General features: G+C 34.2%; 1 protein-coding gene across 4 annotated transcripts in view; it reads left to right on the top strand.

The window, feature by feature from the left end:
* SLC4A7 (solute carrier family 4 member 7) overlaps nt 1-22,261 on the top strand; it is a 121,893-nt gene extending 99,632 nt beyond the window's left edge. For 2 of the 4 annotated variants that reach the window (XM_082848832.1, XM_082848834.1), the window contains 10 exons: nt 811-972; nt 1,384-1,497; nt 4,184-4,345; nt 4,492-4,743; nt 8,855-8,923; nt 10,316-10,489; nt 13,966-14,097; nt 16,249-16,346; nt 19,319-19,426; nt 21,339-22,261. In XM_082848832.1, the coding sequence (XP_082704958.1) occupies nt 811-972; nt 1,384-1,497; nt 4,184-4,345; nt 4,492-4,743; nt 8,855-8,923; nt 10,316-10,489; nt 13,966-14,097; nt 16,249-16,346; nt 19,319-19,426; nt 21,339-21,420 (1,353 nt within the window). In that variant the 3' untranslated portion in view covers nt 21,421-22,261. The remainder of the gene's footprint in view (nt 1-810; nt 973-1,383; nt 1,498-4,183; nt 4,346-4,491; nt 4,744-8,854; nt 8,924-10,315; nt 10,490-13,965; nt 14,098-16,248; nt 16,347-19,318; nt 19,427-21,338) is intronic. The other 2 variants (XM_082848833.1, XM_082848835.1) reach the window with 1 other exon arrangement.
* Nucleotides 22,262-24,899: the final 2,638 nt, after the last annotated feature.

Here is a 24,899-nt window from a genome sequence, read left to right on the forward strand (position 1 = left end):
AGAATCTGCCTGCCAATGCAGGGGACACGGGTTCGAGCCCTGGTCTGGGAAGATCCCACATGCCGCGGAGCAACTAGGCCCGTGAGCCACAACTGCTGAGCCTGCGCATCTGGAGGCCGCGATAGTGGGAGGCCCGAGCACCGCGATGAAGGGTGGCCCCCACTTGCCGCAACTAGAGAAAGCCCTCGCACAGAAACAAAGACCCAACACAGCCAAAACTAAATAAATAAATAAAAGCTGAGCTGATGTCCTTCTTCACTAAAAGAAAAAGAAAGAAAAGTCAGAAAAGCCAAGCACAGTTTTTATTATTGATTCGAATTTAATAGTTTAACCATCTCTTATTCAGCATTCTAAAGGCAGAGTCGTAATTTTCTATAGCTTTTGTTGTAAGCAACTTGTTCAGAGGTAAAGGAAAGACAGTGAAATTGTTGAACAAGAATGCAAACAAATATTTGGGAATTAATAAAAGGCTTATATTGAGATATATGAGCCTTTCACTAAAGGAAATAAGGAGTTGAAAGAAAGGAGTGGAGTGTATGATGTGAATAACTTGACAAAAATACAGTATTTCATTTCAGTGACTTAAGATGCAGATTTGTCAAACCATGACCTCTCTGAACTCAGGATATGTTTTAAAATTGATTGTGTGTTAATGTTGACTTGATAGTGTTTTTTCTAAGTGAAACATAAAATAATGGTGTGCCTTATGATCAGTAGCATCTTAGAGTCAAAGAAGTTCTTAGTAATTTATTGGCTCTCTGAGAATCCCCTTCAATCCCTTCCTTTTTCTGTTTTTTCCCCTTTTTTCAGGAATGTAAAATCTTTCATGGTACATTTGTAGGATCAGCTTGTAGTCTCCATGGACCTTATATTCCAGATGTGCTCTTTTGGTGTGTCATCTTATTTTTCACAACATTTTTTCTGTCTTCATTCCTCAAGCAGTTTAAGACCAAGCGCTATTTTCCTACCAAGGTAATTGGGGTTTAATTTTGGAGTTTTTGTAATAGTCATGTTTTTAGTTTTCATTTCCTTGGTTTGGTTTATTTCAAAACAATAAGATATTGTTTGAAGTTAGTACTTTATGTCATATAGCTATAAAGAAATTATTCATAGTGAAAAGTGTATATTCCATGTCTGAGCTAACAGTAGGAAGACAATGCTATCATGAGAGATGATAGGTTAGTTGTCAAATGTGTTTCTTATCTTTTGCAAAAAATATTAGTTATAAATGTATTTCACTGATACATTGTCACTAATTAAAAAAAACCTCATTCACACTTTCTAGTGGCATATTTTAGTCTGTGAAAGATATGAAGATATGAATTATTTAGAAAGGACACATAGTATTTTTGTGTTTATACTAACGAAACCCCTTTGACATAGGTGCGATCGACAATCAGTGACTTTGCTGTATTTCTCACCATAGTAATAATGGTTGCAATTGACTACCTTGTAGGAGTTCCATCTCCTAAACTTCATGTTCCTGAAAAATTCGAGGTAAGGATTAAAACACTTGGCTATTTGTTACTTGGGAATACCAAAGTACTTTAAAGTGAGATACCGCCTCCTAAGTAGTTATTTCTAAAATATGCATAGTCTCTCTGAAGAGCTGATGCTTTGAAAGCAAAAATTATATATATGCCTCACATATATAAAAAAATGAAAGGATGAACAGAGACAAGTGAACATATTTAGGAAATAAGCAAGAAGGTATCAAAGCTGGCCCATCAGGTAGAGTGAATGAAAATATTCATGGTGAGGAGTTGGGAGTCATTTAAAATTTTTGACCCTTCTCTCATAGCTGGAGTTCACAATATACTTTCCAGGTGAAAGAAACATTCTTTATTCCTTTATAAAGGAGTAACTCAAACTTGAATTTATAAGAGTGGCAAGGGGATCCTCATTAAAATTTTTAGAAGGGTGGTATATCTGACAGTAATTGGAAAGCTTTGTGTAACACTTCCCAGCAGAATCAAGAGAGAATCAATTTTTTTTTCCACAAGAAAAATGATACTTAATCTGAGCATCCATGAACTCTTTGGTTTCATTAGCAAACTACAGTTCTTTTGTATACAGTATATCATGTGCATAACACAGCATTTGATAATTATTTTCCCTTCTAAGTTAGAGGTGGTAGCTTTTGAATACTTTCTGGAAATTTTTAATAGTCAAATATTTGTGTCACTGCTTATATTTACATTTAACTAATTATATGACTTCTTTTATAAGCAGAAGATTTAAAGGGGATTAGGAATAAGGAATATAACGAAGATAAATTTAGTCTGTTCTCTCTCTCTGGGATTGAAAAATAACATTATTTTAAAAACCAGGGTGCTCAAAAGTAGAGGTGGAAAATGATCCACAAAATTGTATAAATCTATTTATAGTTTTATCTAAAAATAAGAAATATTAAGCTTTATAATATTTATTGTATGAATTTCACTATAAGGATAATTATAAGTAACATAATACATAAATGAGTATAGCATCATTGGGTATATATTTTTTTGCTGCTAAGAGTATATAATTTTTTTTTTTTTTTTTTTTTTGCGGTACGTGGGCCTCTCACTGCTGTGGCCTCCCCCGTTGCGGAGCACAGGCTCCGGACGCGCAGGCTCAGTGGCCATGGTTCACGGGCCCAGCCGCTCCGCGGCATGCGGGATCCTCCCGGACCAGGGCACGAACCCACATCCCCTGCATCGGCAGGCGGACTCTCAGCCACTGCCCCACCAGGGAAGCCCCAAGAGTATATAATTTAAAAAGTTTTGGAGACCTTTGTTTAAAAGCATAGATATTGAGCCACTAAAGATTTTAGGCCGTTAAGAGGTGACTATATCAAAGTCATTCTGTTTTTACCAAGTCTTACAAATAGACAAAACTATAAATTATATTAATGTAATTTCCTGTAATCCTGGTGCCATTTCCTTATTCTGGTTCCAAATATATCCTTGTTATTCATTTATCTAGCTTTCAAGTAGCAAACTGATTTCAAGGGGTTTAAAATACACTTGGGGAAACAAGTTAAGAAACAGTTAAGAATATATGCATTGTATACATAAAACATATTTATTCATGTGCAGTATTGAATATGAAGCAGTATAATGTATATCAGTGTGGGAAAATTATAATATCTGTATTCAAAAACAGTAAATTTCCCTTTTGTGTTGACAGATGTTTTCATGTAGAAAAAACAGGCTTAATATGACATCTAAGTAATAGAAGCATTTAAATTTCAATATATCCAATATCCTCCAAGAATGCTAAACTCTTATGATCTCTAAAAATGTTTTATTATAAAAAAATTTTATGTTACAGCATTGAAATAGATTTTTAAAGTGCCAGATTTTTGTCAGCCAATGCTTTGGAAAAATAGTGTAGCGAGGCCCAGTTCTACTTTAGTACTGACCCTGACAAGCTCACTAGTCTATAGGATCTCCAAAGCAGTTTAGATTAGGAGTTGATCTAGTAGGTAGATTGATTTCACTTTATATGAAGTAGATAGGCATGTGTTGAAAGGACACTCTACTTCACTTATCTATTCCTGCATAACAAACCTCCCAAAACATCATATCTTTAAACGACAACACTTTTTTTGTTCATAAATCTGCGACATTTGGGACTAGGCTTAACTGGGTAGTACTCTGGTCTCCTGGTTTGAGATCTTATACGTGGGTGCAGTCTTTATTGCCTTGATGGGAGCATGTCTGGGTGCTCAGTTCAGACGGCTGAAGAAGCTGGGTAATTGCCTCCCACCCCTGTCTCATCACATTGTGTCTCATCACATTGTGTCTCATCCTCAAGAAAGCTTATCCAGGCTTACTCAGAGCTTAATCTCAGGGTTCCAGAAGGGTTAGAGAAGAAGCAGCAGGGTCCCTTGAGATCAGGACTCAGAAATCACAGGGTTACTTTGGCCTTATTCCCAGGTTCAAGGGGAGGAAATAGACTCTCCTTCTAGGTGGAAAGAGTGGCTGAGTCACGGGGACAAGAGACCTGCCTCTAGGGATGAGAATTCCTATGGCTGTCTCTGCAAATAATTCACAATATATCCCAATATTTAATCCAGTCCTTTCCGATCCCTTGGCATTTGTTGGGGTAGACACAGTCTGTGCTGTGGAAATTTTGTGCAGTAGGAGAAGGAAGCTTTTTTTTCTTTCCTTCTTTTAATCCTTAAATGTTTTAACAGCCTACTGATACAAATAGGGGCTGGATCATAAGCCCTTTGGGAGAAAATCCTTGGTGGACCTTATTAATAGCTGCTATTCCAGCTCTGCTTTGTACCATTCTCATCTTTATGGATCAACAAATTACAGCTGTAATCATAAACAGAAAGGAGCACAAGTTGAAGGTAATTTTAAAATTTTGTCCCAAGAATTGTTTCTTTGAGTTGGAGATGGTGAAAATTAATTTCTTCTCTCTTTATAAGTAGTATAGAGTTTTAACCTAAAAGAACAATATAGGCTTACAAATATTCATGTTTGTTTCACTTTTCAGAAAGGAGCTGGCTATCACCTTGACTTGCTCGTGGTTGGTGTTATGTTGGGAGTTTGCTCTGTCATGGGACTTCCATGGTTTGTGGCTGCAACAGTGTTGTCAATAAGTCATGTCAACAGCCTAAAAGTTGAATCTGAGTGTTCTGCTCCAGGGGAACAACCCAAGTTTTTGGGAATTCGTGAACAGCGGGTTACAGGGCTAATGATTTTTATTCTAATGGGCCTGTCTGTGTTCATGACTTCAGTACTAAAGGTAAAAAATCTCTTTATTGCAATGTTTTAAAATCTTTCTTTATCATAAAATTTATACTTGGTTGTATGAAAATGAAACATTAAAATATCTAAAATTAGTTTCATTTCCTAGAATTTACTTGGAAAATAATGTTTTGGAATGGTGGTTAGTGTAGTAGGCATCAGTGTTAGATTGTATCCTTTTAAAAAATAATGTAGTTTAAACAAACAAAAAATAATAATAATGTAAAAGGGTAGTATTAAAGACTATAGAGTTTAGGAAGGAGTTAATCCATGGCTTAGTTATGATCTAAAAGAAGAATATACCAGAGGATTTTATAAGCATATTAGAGGAAATAATATTGAAAGATAGATGAAACAGTTATTTGACCACAATGTAAAAAATAATATTGCTATTAATTGAATTAATACATTCTTCCTGACAAAGAACGTATTAATGAAATGAATGTATTAAATGAAATATGAGTAGTAACACTCATTAGGAAAACAAAACGAGCTAATACTATAAATGAAGCATGTAAGAAATTATACTTTATGATAAACCTCTTTTAGTCACATCTGATCTTTACTGTACACATTCTACCTAATCTAGTGATTTAATAAAAAACAATAGCCATAGCAAACGTAGCTAAGTATCTAATCTTAAATCTTCTATTCATCATGGAAGAGCTCAACTCCATTTTTTTTGGTGTTTCAGTTATGTTTGTTGTAAAGAAAATAAGTAAAAAGTTGTAAACTATTTATAAATTAGGGTACAAACGTGGAGTGTGTATGTGTGTGTGTGTTACATATTAACTAAAAGAATTGTAGTTAATACTAGAATTCTTTGGCCTCCTTTCATGGAGCCAATTAATTGACCAAATATTTGTTGAGTACTTTCTGTGCTATTAAGTACTGGGGCAACAATAATAAATAGGACACTTTATTGTCTACTTTGAAAAACTTGGCAATCTACTTGGTGAAACAGAAAGGCAAATGGGCAATTACTGCATAGTGGTGAGTATATTGTTAGAGGTGCTTGGGACAAGAGGAGAAATATGAAGTGCAGTCTTATGGGGATGCTGCGTCTCCTGATGAAGGTTGCCCTTTACATTTTTTAAGTAGTTCTAAAAATTATTAAGTATTAACTGCTTATAGGCAGAAAAATTCAAGTAGAATATCAAGAAAGCTCTAAAATAAAAAGTTAGTCTATTTTCTCTCACTTTCCAAAAGCAACTCTCCAGAGGTAAACTTTTTACTCCTTTGTTTTTTAAGTTATTTTGTTAGTTAACACCATTATAGATTTATATACTTTTATAATTTTATTTTTCACTTTATTATCTTTAGACTGAATCTCTTTGCCTAAGACAGTGATTCTTAAAGTCTAGTTCAAGGACCTCTGGGAGTCCCTGACACTCTGTCCGGGGTCTGCAGAGCCTCCCTTTCCCATTTATGTGACTGTGTTGAGGCCGGGTTGTCTTCATAGACTTTGGCCAGAACGATGTATTGTAGCAGATTTAATGCAGGTGCAGATATGAGAGTGTAGTCGTCTTCTGTTAAGCCACCCGTTAAAGAGATTTACAGAAATACAGAACAGCGCTGCCCTTCTCACCTAATCTTATGTTCTTTGGAAATTATAGTTTTCCAGTAAAAATATGTTTTTTATATTAACTTGTAATAGGTTTATTATTATTTCGAAGTGAGTTTAAAAATAACTATTGGGACATCCCTGCTGGCGCAGTGGTTAAGAATCTGCCTGCCAATGCAGAGGACACGGGTTTGATTCCTGTTCTGGGAAGATCCCACATACTGTGGAGCAACTAAGCCCGTGCGCCACAACTACTGAGTCCGCGTACGCCACAGCTACTGAAGCCCATGTGCCTAGAGCCCGTACTCTGCAACAAGAGAAGCCACTGCAATGAGAAGCCTGTGCACTGCAACACAGAGTAGTCCCTGCCCTCTGCAACTAGAGAAAGCCCGCGTGTAGCAACCCAACACAGCCAAAAATAAAATAAAAAAACTATTTAAAATTTTTCTTTTAATTTCTAATATGGTGAATATCTATTTCCCACATACCTATATACCTGTTTATATATCTATACCTATGTCTCCCTCTCTCTCTCTCTCTTTCTCTCTCTCTCTCTCTCTCTCTCTCTCTCTCTCTCTCTCTATATATATATATATATATATATATATATATTTTCCACGTAAGAGTATTTGGGGGGAGGGTCCTCAGTACTTTTTAGGAGTATAAAGGGGTCCTGAGACCAAAAACTTGAGAGCCTCTGACCTAAGTTTATGTCTTTCATGAGGATTTACCCCAAACATCCCATTCTCCCTTTCATCAGTTGTTTTTGGTTGGCTGTGTTTTTAGTTTTATTATTATTGTAAAGGTTACCAACATTTACACTCTGTGCTTTTTCTGTAAGTTAAATTATAGCAATGTAAGCCCTCTGGGAACACGTAATCAGTATTATGATGAAATAAATATTCGCTGAGGACTAGGCGGTGTGATCAGCCTGCGTGGAGGCAGAAATAACCCTTATTTCCCCAGACTCCTGCGGTTTCAGAATAATAGTCCAAGCCGCAAGACCTGAGAAGTTTTCTTAATATTTGTTGACTTCTCTTACTTAAAAAAAAGTACATATACAGGTTCCACTTTTTCTTGTATTTCTTTTTTGTATCTCTAAAGGAATTCCTTGAGTAATTTTTTCATGTCTGGTACCATAATTAGTAAATTTTCAGAGTTCTTGCATGTTTCAAAATTACCCTCTATGATTGATAGATGGATATTCATTTCAAATTTCAAATTTATTTTTCTTTGAGTCTTAAAGTTATTGTTGCCTAGAGATCAGTGGTTCTAGTAAGAGGTCTGATATCTATTTGGTTTTTGTGTCTTCAGAAGCATCTTTTTCCTTTCTAGAAGCTACCAAAATATCCTTTTTACTCTTAGAGTTTGGAAATTTCACTAGGATATTTAGGTAAATAGAAACTTTTAATTTACCTTGCTTCTCTCTCTGTGGGTCATTTTACTCTAGAAACTTATGCCTTTAACTGTGGGAGTGTTCTTCAGTTGTTTATTTCCTTTTCTTTATTTTCTCTTAGATATTTCTTCACTTTCAATTAGACAGATACTAGACTTTCCAGATATGTTGTTACATTCCTCTTCTCTACTCTCTCTTACTGTTAAAATTTCCTCTATTTTCTTTATCATTTTATTGATCTCTTTAGTCTTATCAAAATCGTTGTTACAAAATTCTTTTAAATTATTTTGATAATTGTATCTTTAATTTCTGGGAGTTTTTTTTTTTCATTCTGGTTATTCATTTCTCGTAGCATTCTGAAGTTGCTTTATGGATTAAATATTTTCTTGAGATTCCCTGAGGATACTGATTAGATTTTTGATATGTTTTCTTTTCTCCCACGGTCCTTAGTTAAGGACATATGAGGTTGTTTACTAGGGAATGAGTGTGATTCTCCTCTGGCTGTTAGGTCTTTTTTCCTTATAGGTCTCTCCCTTGGGTGAGTGCTGATTGTGGTGTTTGAATCAATGAATGGGGCCTGTTGCTGGCTTTCCTGTGGGATGTCTGGGCATGGACTAGGTAGGCAGTTTGGGATCCCCCTAACTGCCAAAGTAACAAGGACATTCTTTTTCAGGCTGGTGTTTATTTATTATACATATTGTAAATGGTATTGTATAGCAGTCACTGTAGGGGTAGTGATAGTAATAATAATGGCTAACCCTTTTTGAGTGATTGATATGTACCATGTGCTTTTCTGAATATTTTATGAATTTGAAGTTTTTTAATCTTCAAGGCAATCTGATACAGAAACTAAAATAGAGAGATTAAGGCTCAAGAAGAGGTAAACTGGGTTTTTAGGCCAAGTAGTCTGATTGTAGTACTTCTGCTCTTAACCACGGAACACAGTCCCTTCTTAGGAGGGAACATGTAGATGGTAAATGATTCTTCAAGGAGGTTATTGTTAACTAGCATTTTTCTTTGTTATAGAAAAGTCTCATCACTGAAAGATCTTTTAACTCTATCTCATAGGCACTGACTATGTTTTTATGTATTTTTTATGTGAAATTGTTCTGGTAACATGGGTTCTAATTGTGGTCATTTTACTTACAGTTTATTCCAATGCCTGTTCTGTATGGTGTTTTCCTTTATATGGGAGTTTCCTCATTAAAAGGAATCCAGGCAAGTCTTAAGCATTTAATAACTTTGTAAAAAAAACTTAAACATTTTATATTTGCAATGATTGTTTTTCTGATGGTAGTGATTTATTCTCTGATATTTCGGGGGCAGGTTAACTAGTGACTTCAAATCCACATTTTCCAAGTAATTATTGCTTACTGAACATTTTTTCCCCCCTGAGAGTGAGATCATGAACTGTTATGTCCTTACCTATTTTTAATTGAAGCTAATGAAAGGTAACTATCAATGAAGACTAGTATAGTAAGAGGGAGGATCAAAAGGATTGGAATGGGGGAAAAGGGGCTATTTCTGACATGTTAGAACAGTAATTTCAGTTGCTTAAAAAGAAAATGTAGATATTAGTCTTCTATAACCATGGTAATACCTGCCATTTGTATGGTGCAGTACAGTTTATAGAGCCTAGTATACAGATGATTTTCTGTGATCCTCAAAACAACTTTGGGATATGAAAGGAAGAAGTACTAATTTTGTAAATCATGAAACAGAAATAGACTTACTGAAGGTTTTTAACTAAGTAAGCAGTGGAGCCAAGGCTAGAATCTAGTGTTTTCACTACTCTGTTTTGTCTTATTTATAGTATTTCTTGGGAAACAAGCTGATAGAATGAATTAGGATTTGTGTGAATCCAGCCTTAGTGTAGAACGTGTAGCTGCTCAGGCAGGGTTGGCACCACTCACCCAGTCCCGGCCGTAAGCAGCGTGTGGTCCCGAGCTGCCGGCTTCCGGCTGCCGGGTATCTCAGACGCACCAGCATTTTTTTTTTTCAACACAGTCCAGTATCTACTCTCCAGTGGTCAAGAGATGATCTCATTAACTCAGCTGATTGTTTTACAACAATTTTGTGAGTTACGTAGGGCTGATCTTATTCCCGGTTTATAAATGAGGAAATTAAAGCTCAAAAGGACCAAGGGATTGGCTCATAGTTTCCTTTTCAGTGGGTGAAAAATTAGTAATTGTTACCTCAGGTTATTTTCATAAAATTGGTAATGTTAGACTTAGAAAGTACCTTGGGAGATTGTTACTCTTTTATTTTACATATTAGAAAACAAGGTCAGAGAGATTAAATGACTTGTACATTTGGTTATAGCAGATAAATTTATCAAAATATTTTAATTCCCCAATTTAAAACATTTTGACTTGAGTTTTCTGATTAATGAATTACATTTGTTTAAGTGGTTGCCTTGATTTTTTTTTTTTTCTCCTTGGATCAAGATGTTGTAAACTGAAACATTCTCCTGTGTTATCACGGCATATCAGGGAAGTTAGAGTTTAAATCACAAAACCCTAAAGCAGAATACAATTTCTTTTCCTAAGTAACAGAAATGATATTTTTGTTGAAAACTTTTTCTTGTTTTGCTTTCCATTCGATATCCAGTTTTTTGACCGTATAAAATTATTTGGAATGCCTGCTAAGCACCAGCCCGACCTGATTTACCTCCACTACGTGCCCCTCTGGAAGGTCCACGTCTTCACAGTCGTCCAGCTCACCTGTCTGATCCTCTTGTGGGTGATAAAAGCTTCGGCTGCTGCAGTAGTTTTTCCCATGATGGTAAGTTTTTTTTTTTTTCAGACTTTATCACTAATTAATAACATTTTTGTGTGTTTTGGTAGTACTTATCTTACTAATATTTATAATTGACTTTGAGTAAAGGATTTTAAGCACCTTAGGTGTTTTGAAATGTGAATTAGCCCTTTCTAGCTGTGAAACCAATAGTTTTCAAAATTGAATTTGCTTTGTCATTTTCTAATTTTGGTTTGTTTTTGATTTTTAGTCCTTGGGTATAGAACACTGTTCCGTATTTTTAAACAATTTCAGAGTTTAGGATGTTTATGAAGCAAATATGGTAGCCTAACTTAAAAAGCAGAGCAACCAGAGCAACATGGTTCTTTAATAGGCTATTTCAATACATCTTTTTCAGAAATTAATAGATCTAGAAGTCAAAAAGTAATAAAGATTATAGATGATATTAATTCATTACATTATCATATACTTTAATAATTATTCATAATTTAATCATTAAATTATCACATTTCAAAATTGCATTTTGCAAATAGGGAATATGCATCCTTTTGTAAATATTATGCAAAAGTTGGTTTATGTACACGGCCAAAAAGAAAATCTTTAAAAATTAAAAAGTTGTGAAAATTATACAGTTAATATTCCCTGATCACAAATAAATTAAATTATAAATGAATAGTGAAAAGTCACTAAAAAATATTCAAAATTATACACCATGTTCTTTGTTTTGCATACTTAGTATTATAAAAATGTCACTTCCAAGTATGAAGCCTACTAGTTTTATTGCATGTGTGTTTGTGTGTGTGGGGGGGTTGGTATCAGTGTGAACTGGGTAATTATAAAGTTTATAGAGAAAAATAGATACCAGAGCCACAACAACATGGATGGTAGAAATATTCTGTATCTTACTGGGGTTGCTTTACAAGAGTACATGTATTTTTCAGAAGTATTAAACTCTACACCTGATATTTTTTTATTTACTATATGTAAATTGTATATTAATGAAAAGATAAAGATATAATAAATACCAGAGAATAACAAAACAAAGATAATTATAATTCAGAATTCCTAGCTGGGTGCGGGGGTGAGGGGCTTGACTGTTCCTGTGCTAATACCATGGTGTTTTTTTTTTTTTAAAGGGAATTCCTTTATTTTTATTTATTTATTTGTTTGTTTGTTTATTTATTTATGGCTGTGTTGGATCTTCATTTCTGTGCGAGGGCTTTCTCTAGTTGCGGCAAGTGGGGGCGGCCTCTCTTGTTGCGGAGCACAGGCTCTAGACGCGCAGGCTCAGTAGTTGGCTCATGGGCCTAGCTGCTCCGCGGCATGTGGGACCTTCCCAGACCAGGGCTCGAACCCGTGTCCCCTGCATTGGCAGGCAGATTCTCAACCACTGCGCCACCAGGGAAACCCACCATAGTGTTTTGATAACTGAATATTTACAAATTGCTGTCAAGTCAGCATAGCTAATACAGTATGAAGTTGGCATAGGAATTGACAAATAGATCAGAAAAACAGACTAATGAGTCCAGAAATTTGTAAGGATATATGAGAATTTACCACCTGAATAACATAAGCGGATTATTTCATTAAAGGTGTTAATTCATTTAAATGGGAAAATTTAGTATATAGTATTAGAAGATTTGACTGAATACTGGGAGCTAAATAAAGTTGCTATCTTATCATATTCAGAAAGAAATAATAAATCAATTCAGGATTTAAATGTTAAAATGAATTGTAGTAGAAAATCTTGAAGATTATTTGTATAATCCAGTGATTGAAGGTAATTTTTCAAAGAAGGTAGAGAAATCCAACAGTAAAAGAAAGATGATATATTTGACCACATGATAATTGTTTTGTTTGTCCTTATTAAAATCAGATAGTGAACTGGGAGAAAATGTTTGTAACATATAAGACAGGTAAAGTGTTTCTGTCCAAACTACACAGAACTTTTAGGAATTCATGAACAGAAGTCAATTGAAACCCTCCTCAGTGTTGGTGGGAATGTAAATTGGTTCAGCCACTATGGAGAATAGTATGGAGGTTCCTCAGAAAACTAAAAATAGAGCTGCTACCGTATGATCCAGCAGTCCCACCCCTGGGCATGTATCCAGAGAAAACCATAATTCAAAAAATACATGCACCCCAGTATTTATTGCAGCACAATATAATAGCCAAGACATGGAAGCAACCTAAATGTCCATCAACAGATGAATGGATAAAGATGATGTGGTATTTATATATACAATGGAATGTCACTCAGCCATAAAAAAGAATGAAATAATGCCATTTGTAGCAACATGGTTGGACCCAGAGATTATCATACTAAGTGAAGTAAGTCAGACAGAGAAAGTCAAATATCATATGATATCACTTATATATGGAATCTAAAAAAAAAAGATACAAAGGAACTTCTTTACAAAACAGAAACAGACTCACAGACATAGAAAACAAACATACGGTTACCAAAGGGGAAAGGTGGTGGGGAGGGACATATTAGGAGTTTGGGATTAACATATACACACTACTATTGTACATATAAAAGGTAATCCACAAGGACCTATTGTATAGCACAGGGAACTCTACTCAATATTCTGTAATAACCTCTATGGGAGAAGAATCTGAAAAAGAATATAGGTACATGTATAAGTATAACTGCATCACTTTGCTGTACACCTGAAACTAACACAACATTGTGAATCAACTATACTCCAATATAAAATAAGAATTTTTTTAAATTAAGTAAAAAACAAAAACAGAAGAGGAAATCCAAATGTCCAGTGAACATTTGAAAACATCTTCAACCTTAGCAGCAGTTAAAGGAAAGCAAATTAAAGAATAACGTGTCTTTTTCACTAATATAATTTGAAAGTTAAAACCTAATGCTGGAAAATGGGTTCTCTAATGCATTGCTGAAGAGATTTTTAAAAATTATATCTACTTTTAAATAATGTACATAATGTAAAGTAATCATAAAAATTAATAATCATGTTTGTGAAGACACTCATCATGGTTAATCTGCTTTATAGTTTTATGCAGAGTTCAAGGGATTTATATAGGAAAAGGCTAAAAATCTCATTTCCTTTATGTCTTTGAGCAGAAAGTTGAAAAAGATAAATAGGTGACTCAGTTTCTTTGAAATAAGATGGTGTATGGGGCTTCCCTGGTGGCGCAGTGGTTGAGAGTCCGCCTGCCGATGCAGGGGACACGGGTTCGTGCCCCGGTCCGGGAAGATCCCACATGCCGCGGAGCGGCTGGGCCGGTGAGCCATGGCCGCTGAGCCTGCGCGTCCAGAGCCTGTGCTCCGCAACGGGAGAGGCCACAACAGTGAGAGGCCCACGTAAAAACAAAAACAAACAAACAAAAATGATGGTGTATGAAGTCATTTTAAAATAAAATATGTGAAGTACTTTTCAATTTACGATTTAATAAATACTTTTTCTCCAAGTGATATAATTTGCATATTTTTAGATGTTACTTAATATTCTCTCCATCACTTTTTAAAGGTTCTTGCATTAGTCTTTGTACGCAAACTCATGGATCTGTGTTTCACAAAGAGAGAGCTTAGTTGGCTTGATGATCTCATGCCAGAAAGTAAGAAAAAGAAGGAAGACGACAAAAAGAAAAAAGAGAAAGAGGTAAAAAAAGAATTTTAAATATACACTGTTCACTTATTTTTTAATATTTTGTACCAAGTAGCAAGCACTATTATAGTCACTTTGATGGAATCAACTCCTTTAGTCCTCCTAAGAACCTTATTATTATAAAGTGTAGGTACTTTTATTATCCCCACTTTACAAATGAGGAAACAGAGAGAGAGAGAGAGAGAGAGAGGTTAGTAGGTAGTTTGTCCTAAACACAGGCTCTTACCCATTTTACCAACTTGCCTTTATCCCTTGCCTTTATGTACATTTATGTTAAATGTACATAAGTACATTTAGCATACATTTTAATTTTAACAGCATTTTAATAATCTGGCATATATTGGGTTGGCCAAAAAGCTTGTTTGGGTTTTTCCGTAACATCTTATGGAAATGAACTTTTTGGCCAACCCAGTGTAAGGACAAAAAGGACTTTAAGTAAATATCTTTTTACAGAAAGTATAGTAAAACTTTAGTCTTTATATTCAATATTATGTACCCTTAGTTGATTTGTATACTGAGATTTACATAAATACTCTTTTCTGAATTTGATTTTTCTTAAGTAACCAGCTCAATATTATAACCTAGTAAGAAGGACAAATAAAACACTTGAGTATGTAGCATAGGTGATTTTGTTGATTTTAGTGCCTCACTTAATTTTCCCATTCAGAATATTGTTTGAAAATCAAAGATAAGAAGATATACATTTTTTAAAGTTGTGGTCCTATTTAAATAGATCTCAGAATTGCTGGGGTTTTTTTCTAATTTTTGAGGGAAATCAGCATAATTTATAACTTACTGCATAGTATTTATGGAAAAGCATTTACTAAAGTTTTGCAGACAAATGCATTTAGGGCTTGTTGGCATTTTTTCATGGTTTCGATTGATTTTTCAGTGCTGATTTATGGCAAAATTACTGGTTGTGTATTTACTTTTCAACAAAAATTTTGACTTTTTAATTAGGACACTAATTAAAACATTTGAATTGAGTCTCCAAAATTTTTAAGAGCTTTGTTTCCTTCAAAGCTATATATGTATGTAAATGTTTATGAACTTGATGATTTTTCAAATAGAGTATAATCTATTTATAAAATACTTAGGTAAAATTGCTTGCTTATTCCTGTATCAGGGAGAATAAGGTTATTTGCATATCACAAAACAAAAGTAAAGCTGGCTTAAACACAAGAGCTTATTTTCTCCTATAAAAGGAATCTTGAAAGTAGGTGATCTGGTGTGATGGCTCCACAAAGTTATCAGGAACTCTGCTGCTTTTCTCCCAGCTCGGCATAGACTTTTCATCCTCAGAATCCCCTGATGGGTCAGAAGGGCTGCTGAGTTTGAGCTATCATGTCAGCATCAGAGACAGCAGGAGGTAGACCGTGGATATCTCCACCCTGCCCTCCAGAAATGGCATCCAGGAATTTCCACTGGCACCACACTGAGTTGCAAGGAGTGCTGGGAAATTTAGTTTAGGTTTTATTTTTTTATCTTTTATTATTTTTGTTAAAACTGGGTGCATCGCCACCCCCAAGTAGTGGGATTTCTATCAGTAAGACAGAGGAGAGAATGCTCTTTCTGTCTTTCCTGTACTGACCACCCCTCCCCATTATAATTGTGTCATGATTTTGGCTGTTTCATAGCTAAGGTGTTCTCAACCTGGGGCGACTTTCTGATGGTCAAAAAGGGGCTGCTACTGGCATCTAGTGGCCTGCTGAACATCCTGCATACACAGGACTGCCTCCCAGACAATTGTTTGGCTCTAAATGTCAGTATTGCTGAGATTGAGAAACCCTGCCTTATCCAAGTGAGGTTTTGCTTATATTATAATGAGAGTTATGAGGTTTCACAAAATTTTGTCGCTCATTGTATGCCTGTGTCATAGTTGATAATAAAATTTATGTAGCTAAATTGATATTTAAACAGTATCAGTGACTAACTTACAGAGGTGAAAGTTACAACCTCTTAAAATTAATCTTTACAAGTGGTTTTCAGCTTGTGCTACAAGTATGTGTTCATGGTAAAATTTTCAGTCATGGCAGATTAAATAATGTCAGTTTGGTTTTCTGATTCTTTAAGATATTAATATATTAATTGGTCCTCCTGGAAATATTCTGGGAAAAGTAATCTCTTCATGTATGTGCTTTAAAGGAAGCTGAGAGAATGCTTCAAGCTGGTGAAGATACTGTGCATCTTTCATTTGAAGGGGGAAGCCTCTTGCAGATTCCAGTTAAGGCGCTAAAATACAGGTGAGATGCAGCTTCATCCTTTAAAATGTGCTTCATTTACATGTCAGATGCATGAATAAGCCATGCAATGTTTCTTTAAAGTCGTGTTACCTGTTTTTTAAAAGATGACAAACACTGCATCTGACATGTGGGCTAAAGGAGGGCTTCCTGTAGGTGGAAAAGAAAGTCACTGGCTCATCCCCCTTCTCACTTGTAGGAAGGAGTGAAGGAGACCTTGGCATCCATGCCAAGCAGAGATTGTCTTGTCGTTCATCACTCCTTCTGTTTCAGTGAAGTTTAAAATCAGTCTTAGAATATTCCCATTCTCTCAGTAGTACAGCTTTTTTTTTTCTGCCTTTCATTATGACTGGGGTTGGTGTATGCTGGAAAATAAACATTTTTAATCCATTTTTTGATAACCTGTGACAATGTGACTATGTTTAGAGGCCCTAGAACTCTCCTGCGGTTTCCAAAGGTGTGATTTGAGCATTGGCAGTGACGGGTCATACTAGGGAAAAATTAAGTTTCATATATAGTTTATCATGTATGATTTTGGCGATTTATATTTGAATCTAAGAACTAAGTACAGAGGTTGGGAGATGTAAGCTTTTTTGTAGATTAAAAACCTCTATTATTTATGTACACCTGATTCTTCTACACATTTATTCTATTTATGACTGGCCATTTATAGAAGAAAAGTCAGTTTTAGAATATATATAGGTTCCTTCCTTGACCAGTTAATGGAAAATGTTTGTTGATATTTAATTATCTTGCTTCAACCTTTTTTCATTTTTAACTTATGTTTATAGTTTTTATAAGGGCGCATTTGGACTTGTACATGTTGATTAGTTTTGATAAATGAATTCACAAGTAATTTTTCTCTTTTGTCATTGGTATTAACTTGTATCATTGGTATTATTCTTTGTCACCTTTCATGATTTTCCCTCAAATTTGTATATACCTAAAATTAAATGCCAGGTATAGACATTTTGATATATCCAAATAGAGTGCTCTGCTTCTCTAGATTCTGTAAATGTTTGTTAAATGAATTAATGTATTGACTTTGTTGCTAATAAGTGTATAGGAACTGCCGTGATAGTTACTGGTGACTCACCAGTTTGCTGAGATTGTTTGCCACTTAATTTCTGCAGGTCCTGCATTATCTCTTTCTCACTGTGATTACACATGGATCTTGACAAATTTAAATGGAGTCCATGCTTACACTGTCAAATATTTAACAAAAAGAATGAGTATATGTATATTTACTTTTGTCTTTTAAATGATGACGTGTGAACCATGATTAATGTCATTTGGATTAAAACTTGAACATCCAGAATGCCAGGAACTGACTGACCTGTTTATTTGCCAGAATTTTAAATCTTAAGTAGTTTTGAATTACTTGCCATGAAAATGGAGTGAGATAACATGAAAGCATCTGGAAACCATAAAGTCCTATAAAATATGAAAATAATTTATTTAATGTAGACAAAATTTTTCCCATCTAGTTTTATTTTGGGGAAAAACAAAATGTATACTTTCTTCAAAAAAGGTCTCAATTTCTACTAACGGGAAAGTTCTTAGAGAAGATCATTTAGAAGCTAGAAAGTGCTTCAAGAACTTCTCTCTTCAGTTATTTGAAGTTGGCAACTGAGCAAAAAAACGTTTTCTTGGGGTAGACAGGGTTTCAAGTTGGATGGCTCTGCCATGGTGAATTTGGGTGTCCAAATTTGTGCACTTTTAAAAACTTCACTTAGTGAAGCAGCCATTCCTAGAGAGTCTCCAGTGGCCGCTTCACTCTTTACTGCAGTCTTACATCATAAACGACATGAGATTTAAAGTGTGAACAGGTGACTGCTCTTTAGTCATTTATAACCTGGCTGCTAGCACATTGTTAATTTAACATCTCATTTGACATTTGTATTTGTCGCTTGTTTGCATGAAATGTTTTCCTTTTGGTGAAGAAAAAGGACTAGCAAATATATTCCTGTTAACTTCCTAGTACTTTCATGTCCAAACTGACAACCTTGAGCCCAAAATTATTATGGATATCTTCATTATTGGATTTGGGGTCTTGAGGTAATTTTTGCAATATTTCACAGAGACATGGAATGGTTACATTTGTTTCTTATAATGAAAGGACAGTATTTGGATTTTGATAAATTTTATATAGTAACACCTTCATACTAAAAATATTACTGATATGGTAATACCAGCTAAAAGCAGTACTTATAAACCTTTTTTGTGTGTTATCTGTTGAAGTATTTTAATTTCTAATTTTAAAGTGTCCCATTTCCCAGAATTCTTTTTAATGATTTTTAAAAGCTATGAAAAAGGGCTTCCCTGGTGGCGCAGTGGTTGAGAGTCCGCCTGCCGATGCAGGGGACACAGGTTCGTGCCCCGGTCCAAGAAGATCCCACATGCCGTGGAGCGGCTGGGCCCGTGAGCCATGGCCACTGAGCCTGCGTGTCCGGAGCCTGTGCTCCACAACTGGAGAGGCCACAACAGTGAGAGGCCCACGTACCACAAAAAATAAATAAATAAAAGCTATGAAAAAAATTTTTTTAAATCCTAATTGTAATTTTTCTTTACATACTTTGGATAGTTGTTTGCTGCAATTGAAATTTGTGCAGATTATAAAAGTTTTCTAACTGACTTGAGGCTGTATCACTTTTTATATTTATAAGCACATTAATATATTCTTTTATGTTATTTCAATAGTATACTTATAGCCAAGATAATCACCTTTGGGCATCATTGCCAATTTAATTAGTCTCATTGCTAGTTTTGATTATAAAGAAAGATGCAATTCCCCTTTAGACCTTTATAATAGAACTCCAAAATACTGCTATCTTGCTAGATCTTGGTTTAAGTGCATGACAAAGAATTTTCTCAATTTTAAGTTGATGCAAGCAAATATGATATAGATAATAGGAATGACTATTAATGCTTTTGCAAGTACTGAATACTAACCAGAAAGTGTATTTGTTCTTCAGTGTTGATCCCTCAGTTGTTAACATATCAGATGAAATGGCCAAAACTGCACAGTGGAAGGCACTGTCCATGAATACTGAGAATGCCAAAGTAACCAGATCTAACACGAGGTAGCTGTAATGATTTATGCATTTTCTAACTATAGCCAACTTTCAGTTTACTTATGGATAGCTATTCAGGAAAACCATTGTCTTAACTTAACAAAACCAACCTTTTTTTCTTCCTCTTATTCTTCCTTCTTCCTTTCATCTGTCCATCATTTCATGTATACTGGAAGCAGATATAGGTGCTGATTGTTCTGTTATTTTTTAAATTTATAGTTGCCTATTTCAAAAAAGAATTGTTTTGTAATAAAAATGAATATATACATAAGGAATAAATATATAAAAGATCAGAAGCCATATAAAGAAAGATAATTACTAGGGATTGAATACTAAAATAGAATACTACCTCAATCATGCTTTCTGATGGTCCAAAAAAAAAAGGCTTTCTTTTGTTTTGCTTTGTTTCAGCCTACTATTTCTTCTGACGAGGTAAACATTTTCCTAGAAGATATTTGTAAGAAATTTAATCCATGGGAGTAAAGGCCATTCAGTTTTATAATGGACCATGTATTACACAACTGTTTCATAACCCCTTGCTTATATCTCTTGTTATGTAATAACCCTTTTTTCTTTCTTTCCCACTCACTTCAAGACCTAAACCTCAGGAATTCTGGCTTGATAATCATTAGTACGTTGATCCCTTAGGTCTCTGGAGAAATTAGGTATTATCCTGTAGAGTACTCAGTCATTCATAGTCAACAAAGTTTTTTTTTTGGTGTTCACTTTGTGCCAGATGCTGTGTTGGGTGTCAGTATATTCTGCTTGGGTGTCAAAAATTAAAACTTTTCCAGGCAAGCAATCACATAGCTATTTCTGCTTCGTTATTGTCTTTCTGGCAACTGTCTTGATAATGATTGATTAAGTTTTTCTCCCAAGATATCTTTCCCTACCTGCTTTTAGAACCTTGCTCCTACTTAATCTCAGTTATCAACTCTTTTGGCTTTTCTCTCATCATTTCTTGAGTTTTAATTCTCTAATGTAGACTGTTTACTTCACTTCTATCTTTGATCTCAAAAGTTTTTAAGTTAAACTTTTTGTCATTTTGGATTATTTCATGCAGCCAGAATTTCACTAGATACTCTTTTTACTCTTAGTAACTTTTCGCACCTTGTCAGCACCCCTGGCCCAGAATGTTAGTATAGTTAGGATAAATAGAAAGACCTTAGAGTAGTATTATTTTGTCTTTTATACTTCTGCCTTTCATTCAGGTTGCCCCTCAATTCAAAATCACATGGGAAGAAAGGGAATGTTTTGTTACATTGTTGAACAGAAAAATGTTTGGGTTATCTTCCTTCAGTTTTGTCTGGAGAAGGCAGCAAACCATAGCGTGTTTCTATCTTTTGCAAAATTTTCAAAGCCCAGATATTCATGTTACAATTAAATCAAATCAGTTAATCAGTTAAATCCATATACATGGAATCATTGTATTTGATATTAACTTGAAAATGTAGAATTGTATTTTGATCTTGTATTTATGAACCAAATTTGGGGAGATAAGATTTGTTACATTTTGCAGGAAATTATTTGATGCTTATTTATATTGACAAAGATTAATTTTTAATGAATTTGTCAGTAAAATAAAAATCAAATGCTACAACTGTTCATATATAAAGTAAAACTATTGTCAAGCACAGTCATCTTACACTGACCAATTTTAAGGAGCTCCTCTTCAGTTGTAAGAAAAATGTGAAATTTAGTGGCAAAAATATCTTTAAAAAACTAAGACTTTTTAATATTTGCCTTTCCAGTTAAGTTTACTGATATGAAAAGAAAGCAGTAAGATAGAAATAGCAAGTTGTATGTTTATGGTATTAATAGTTGTCTCAAAAGGCTCTTATGGATATTTACTGTTGGCCATGTTTGAATGTAATATTTAGCCATTTCAAAATTATTTATTCTCATTCTTTGTTTTAAATAGCCCTGAAAAACCTGTAAGTGTGAAAATAAGTTTTGAAGATGAACCAACAAAGAAATACATGGATGCTGAAACTTCATTATAGAATTGAACCAAGAGGAATTATTTATAGATATATATACATATATATGTATGTATATATAATATTTCATGTCACTATATATAACAATATTGTATGTCATGCCATTTATGCATGACTATGGGGTTTTTTGAAGTAGTGTCTGAAGTTTGTTAGGAGCACCATGGAGACTGTGTATATAATGAAATGGTCTCTTAGAAGTGAGGTACATGATTCTTACTAGTCAAATATTTATTTTTCTGTTGGAAAATTTTTTTCTGTTCTGCAATAGAAAAATGTGGGGAAATGCATTCAATCTACTTTTCTTTAAATCTATTTGTTCATCAGTGGCAGTCCATACCAACCTTCAGTGATATGTATTTAAATTTTTTCATTGAGTTGCTAGAAATGTTCCCATATTACTTCCTTTCTGCTAATGCTTTGTGGGAAGAACAGGGCGTCTCTGCCAGTGCTGGGGCACAGATGGGGCCGTATCCTGGCTGCTGTGTGTGTGTTGCATTACATGCATGTCCATCATGTTTCACAGGTGATGGGAACTTTTTCGCTATAAAGTTAGAACAGTGGAAACTTTCTAGATAAGAACTATAATTTTGACCTTTATGTTTTTGAAATTTATTTTAAACTTTAAAACCTCCGCATCTAGGTCTCCATTCTAATAAACAAGTATAATTGCAGGTGATTTTATAATTTAACTCCCATACCACTCATTAGTTTTTGAATTTTAAAAGCTATAAAATACCAATTTATGATAGTTAAATTTTGTTGCCTTTGTAGAAATTTTTTTCTGAATCCTAGTAGTCTATTAGAGCCCCAAATGCCCACTCTTCTCTGCCTTTGCTGTCCTTTACTTAAAATGTGGTTTAGTTTGTATCAGGTTCAAGTTCTTGATTATTTTTCTATTATAAGTAGTATGATTAAATAATCAGGAGTCAGAATTCTCTTAAGTGGGTTTAAGATCAGTATTACTTTATTACGAATTACCTTTCATTTTCCGTTTACGTTGTTCTTTCTGTTGTATAGGTAATATTTAATAGATTTCATTTTAAAATATTTTATTTATTTTAATTGGTATGATGCTTAAATATTATATAAACATTTGAAAAGGTAACATATAGAGTAAATTGTTAATATAAATAGTTGGTGCTCACTTGCATTTATGGTTTATTATCTGAGAGCAGTTGATAGATTTTACATCTTTGATATAAAGCACTGCCATATTTGTATTTTAAAAGAAATTTAGACCTATTATGTATAGCTCAGATTGATGACATTCTTCCTAGTTTGTGTTTGTATGTTTTATTTAGATTTTGCTTTTCCAAGCTGTCTTTTTAACTTCTAGCAAATCTTTTTAGTCATCTTTTATATACTTTTACCTCCATATGAAATAAATAAATGTTGTTCTTGTTAAGCCTGTAGGACTGGATGAATGGGGTTGTGAAACTGATTTGGCAAGAGGATGATTTCTAAAAACCAAATGAGTATTGAGAAGCCACTGAAATATCGAAAATAATAACATGAATGTTAGGATGAAAATTTTAATGGAATTCCGATGCTTCCTTTAATCATTTTTAATTAAAGTACAAAAGTAAGAAGAATTGATCTTACAGATCATGAGCAATGCCAAAAGCTGATATTTTAGCAATTCTAGCAATCCATTCTAAACTACTTAACTAATAAAATTTCCACATCTAAGACCATGTGATCCAATTCTAGTTAAAATAATGGATTCAACTTCTGCCTCATATGGGAGGTTGGAAATGTAGCTGATTTTCTTTAGAAAATGTAGCTGGCACCATTTGGTACTGCCTAAAGAAGAGAGATGCTGTCAGCACTTGATGAGAGAGTATTACCCACGGTGCTTGTTACTGTTTATGAGCTTCCATTGAAGTGATTCCTTTTTATTCATAGCAGCAGAATCATTTCCAAAGACCCCAGTATTTGCTGCTATGATTTTGTATCTCCCCGATGAACCTGAACAAGAGGATTTCCTTACACCATTCCCTAGTGTCTGGATGTCACAGGGTTAACAAATGTGCTTTCTTACGGGAAGTAATTTTAAAATTTGAACTGAAATCTACCTGGGATCATAGTGTTTATGTGATTTTATTTATGAATACTGGTTGTCCAGTGCCAGAAAAACCATGACGTGCAAAATGCTTTGCACTCAGTGTTTTTACTATGTTTCTAATTGTTAGTAGTTTCTACTTTCTTTTGACTACTTGACTTACAAAATGATCTGATTGACTACTTCATTGAAAAGCAAAGGTAACTCATGTTTAATAGCTTGTTTATGTGGTTATGATATTTTTCCACTATTTTTGAAAAATAACAATCATGGATAGCATTCTTTGAAAAACAGTGAAAAATGTAATTTACTACATATATTGCTTTTTAAATGTTGCCTTAAACAGGTATAGATGAGCAGTAGTAATTGCTATGTACTGATTTACCTCAAGGTGAAAAAGAATTAAACCTGTGCATATTCCATTTATAAAATAAATTCATATAAACAGCCCTGCACTTTTTCAGATGCCTTGGTTTCCAGGATGGAGCTCAGTGCTACTGAGTACCCTGGCCGCAGGGCCACCTCAGGATATTCTTTCCTCCACCTATTTTATTTATTTATAGACATCTGTTTACAAGGACTGTAATACATCCTCATGTTGACCATCTGAAATTCACTTTCACTTGAATGCTATTTCACTCTAAAATTGCCGCTTTTGAGAAGACAATGAACTAAAAACTTCCTTATGATAAAAGGATGATGCTATATATTCTCTAATGATATTAGATATACGAAGTGAGGCACACGATCTTTCTAATGAGTGTTATATATGTGAGTATGCTTGTGTGAATGATGTTGTCAATCATAAATCTCTCAAGTTGTTTAAAAAAGCTGTGGCATATCATTGTTCATATTTGCCAAGCATATAAAATGTGTAGGACAGAATTTTTTATGTGCTAACGCATGTATTTATAAAGCAGATTTCTTTACCACTCAAAATTACTTTCGTTTTCTCCATCTAAAAAAAAGTTTCTTCCATATACCTAAAGTTTATGTATATATATAATAGCTTTATAACTTTTGCAAAAGCAGGTTCAAAATTCTGTAAAAAGGAAAATGGTTTCCGAAACAGAGGTATGACACCAGAGCTTGCTGTTTTTAAAGGACTGTATCATGTATATAAGTTCTGTAAATGTGCTCAACAGTGTAACATGTGAATCCTGTTTTAAAGTGCTCAGATTTCGGATGTGTAAGCCATTAATATAACATTGTAATTCAAAAATGTTTAAATTAAATAATTTAATGTTTTAAATTTATTTATGTAGATCACATCATTGTTATCATATGCAGTAGAACTATGTGAACTGTCTTGGTTTAGTCCAACAATTATTTTTTTAGAAAGTAAACTTAAAGAGTTTAAGGACATCCAAAATTTAAAATAGTGTTCATACTTCAAAATTTGGCAATTTTAATGTAAAGT

The sequence above is a fragment of the Leucopleurus acutus genome (assembly GCF_964270905.1).
Source record: "Leucopleurus acutus genome assembly, chromosome: 10".
NCBI lineage: Eukaryota > Metazoa > Chordata > Mammalia > Artiodactyla > Delphinidae > Leucopleurus > Leucopleurus acutus.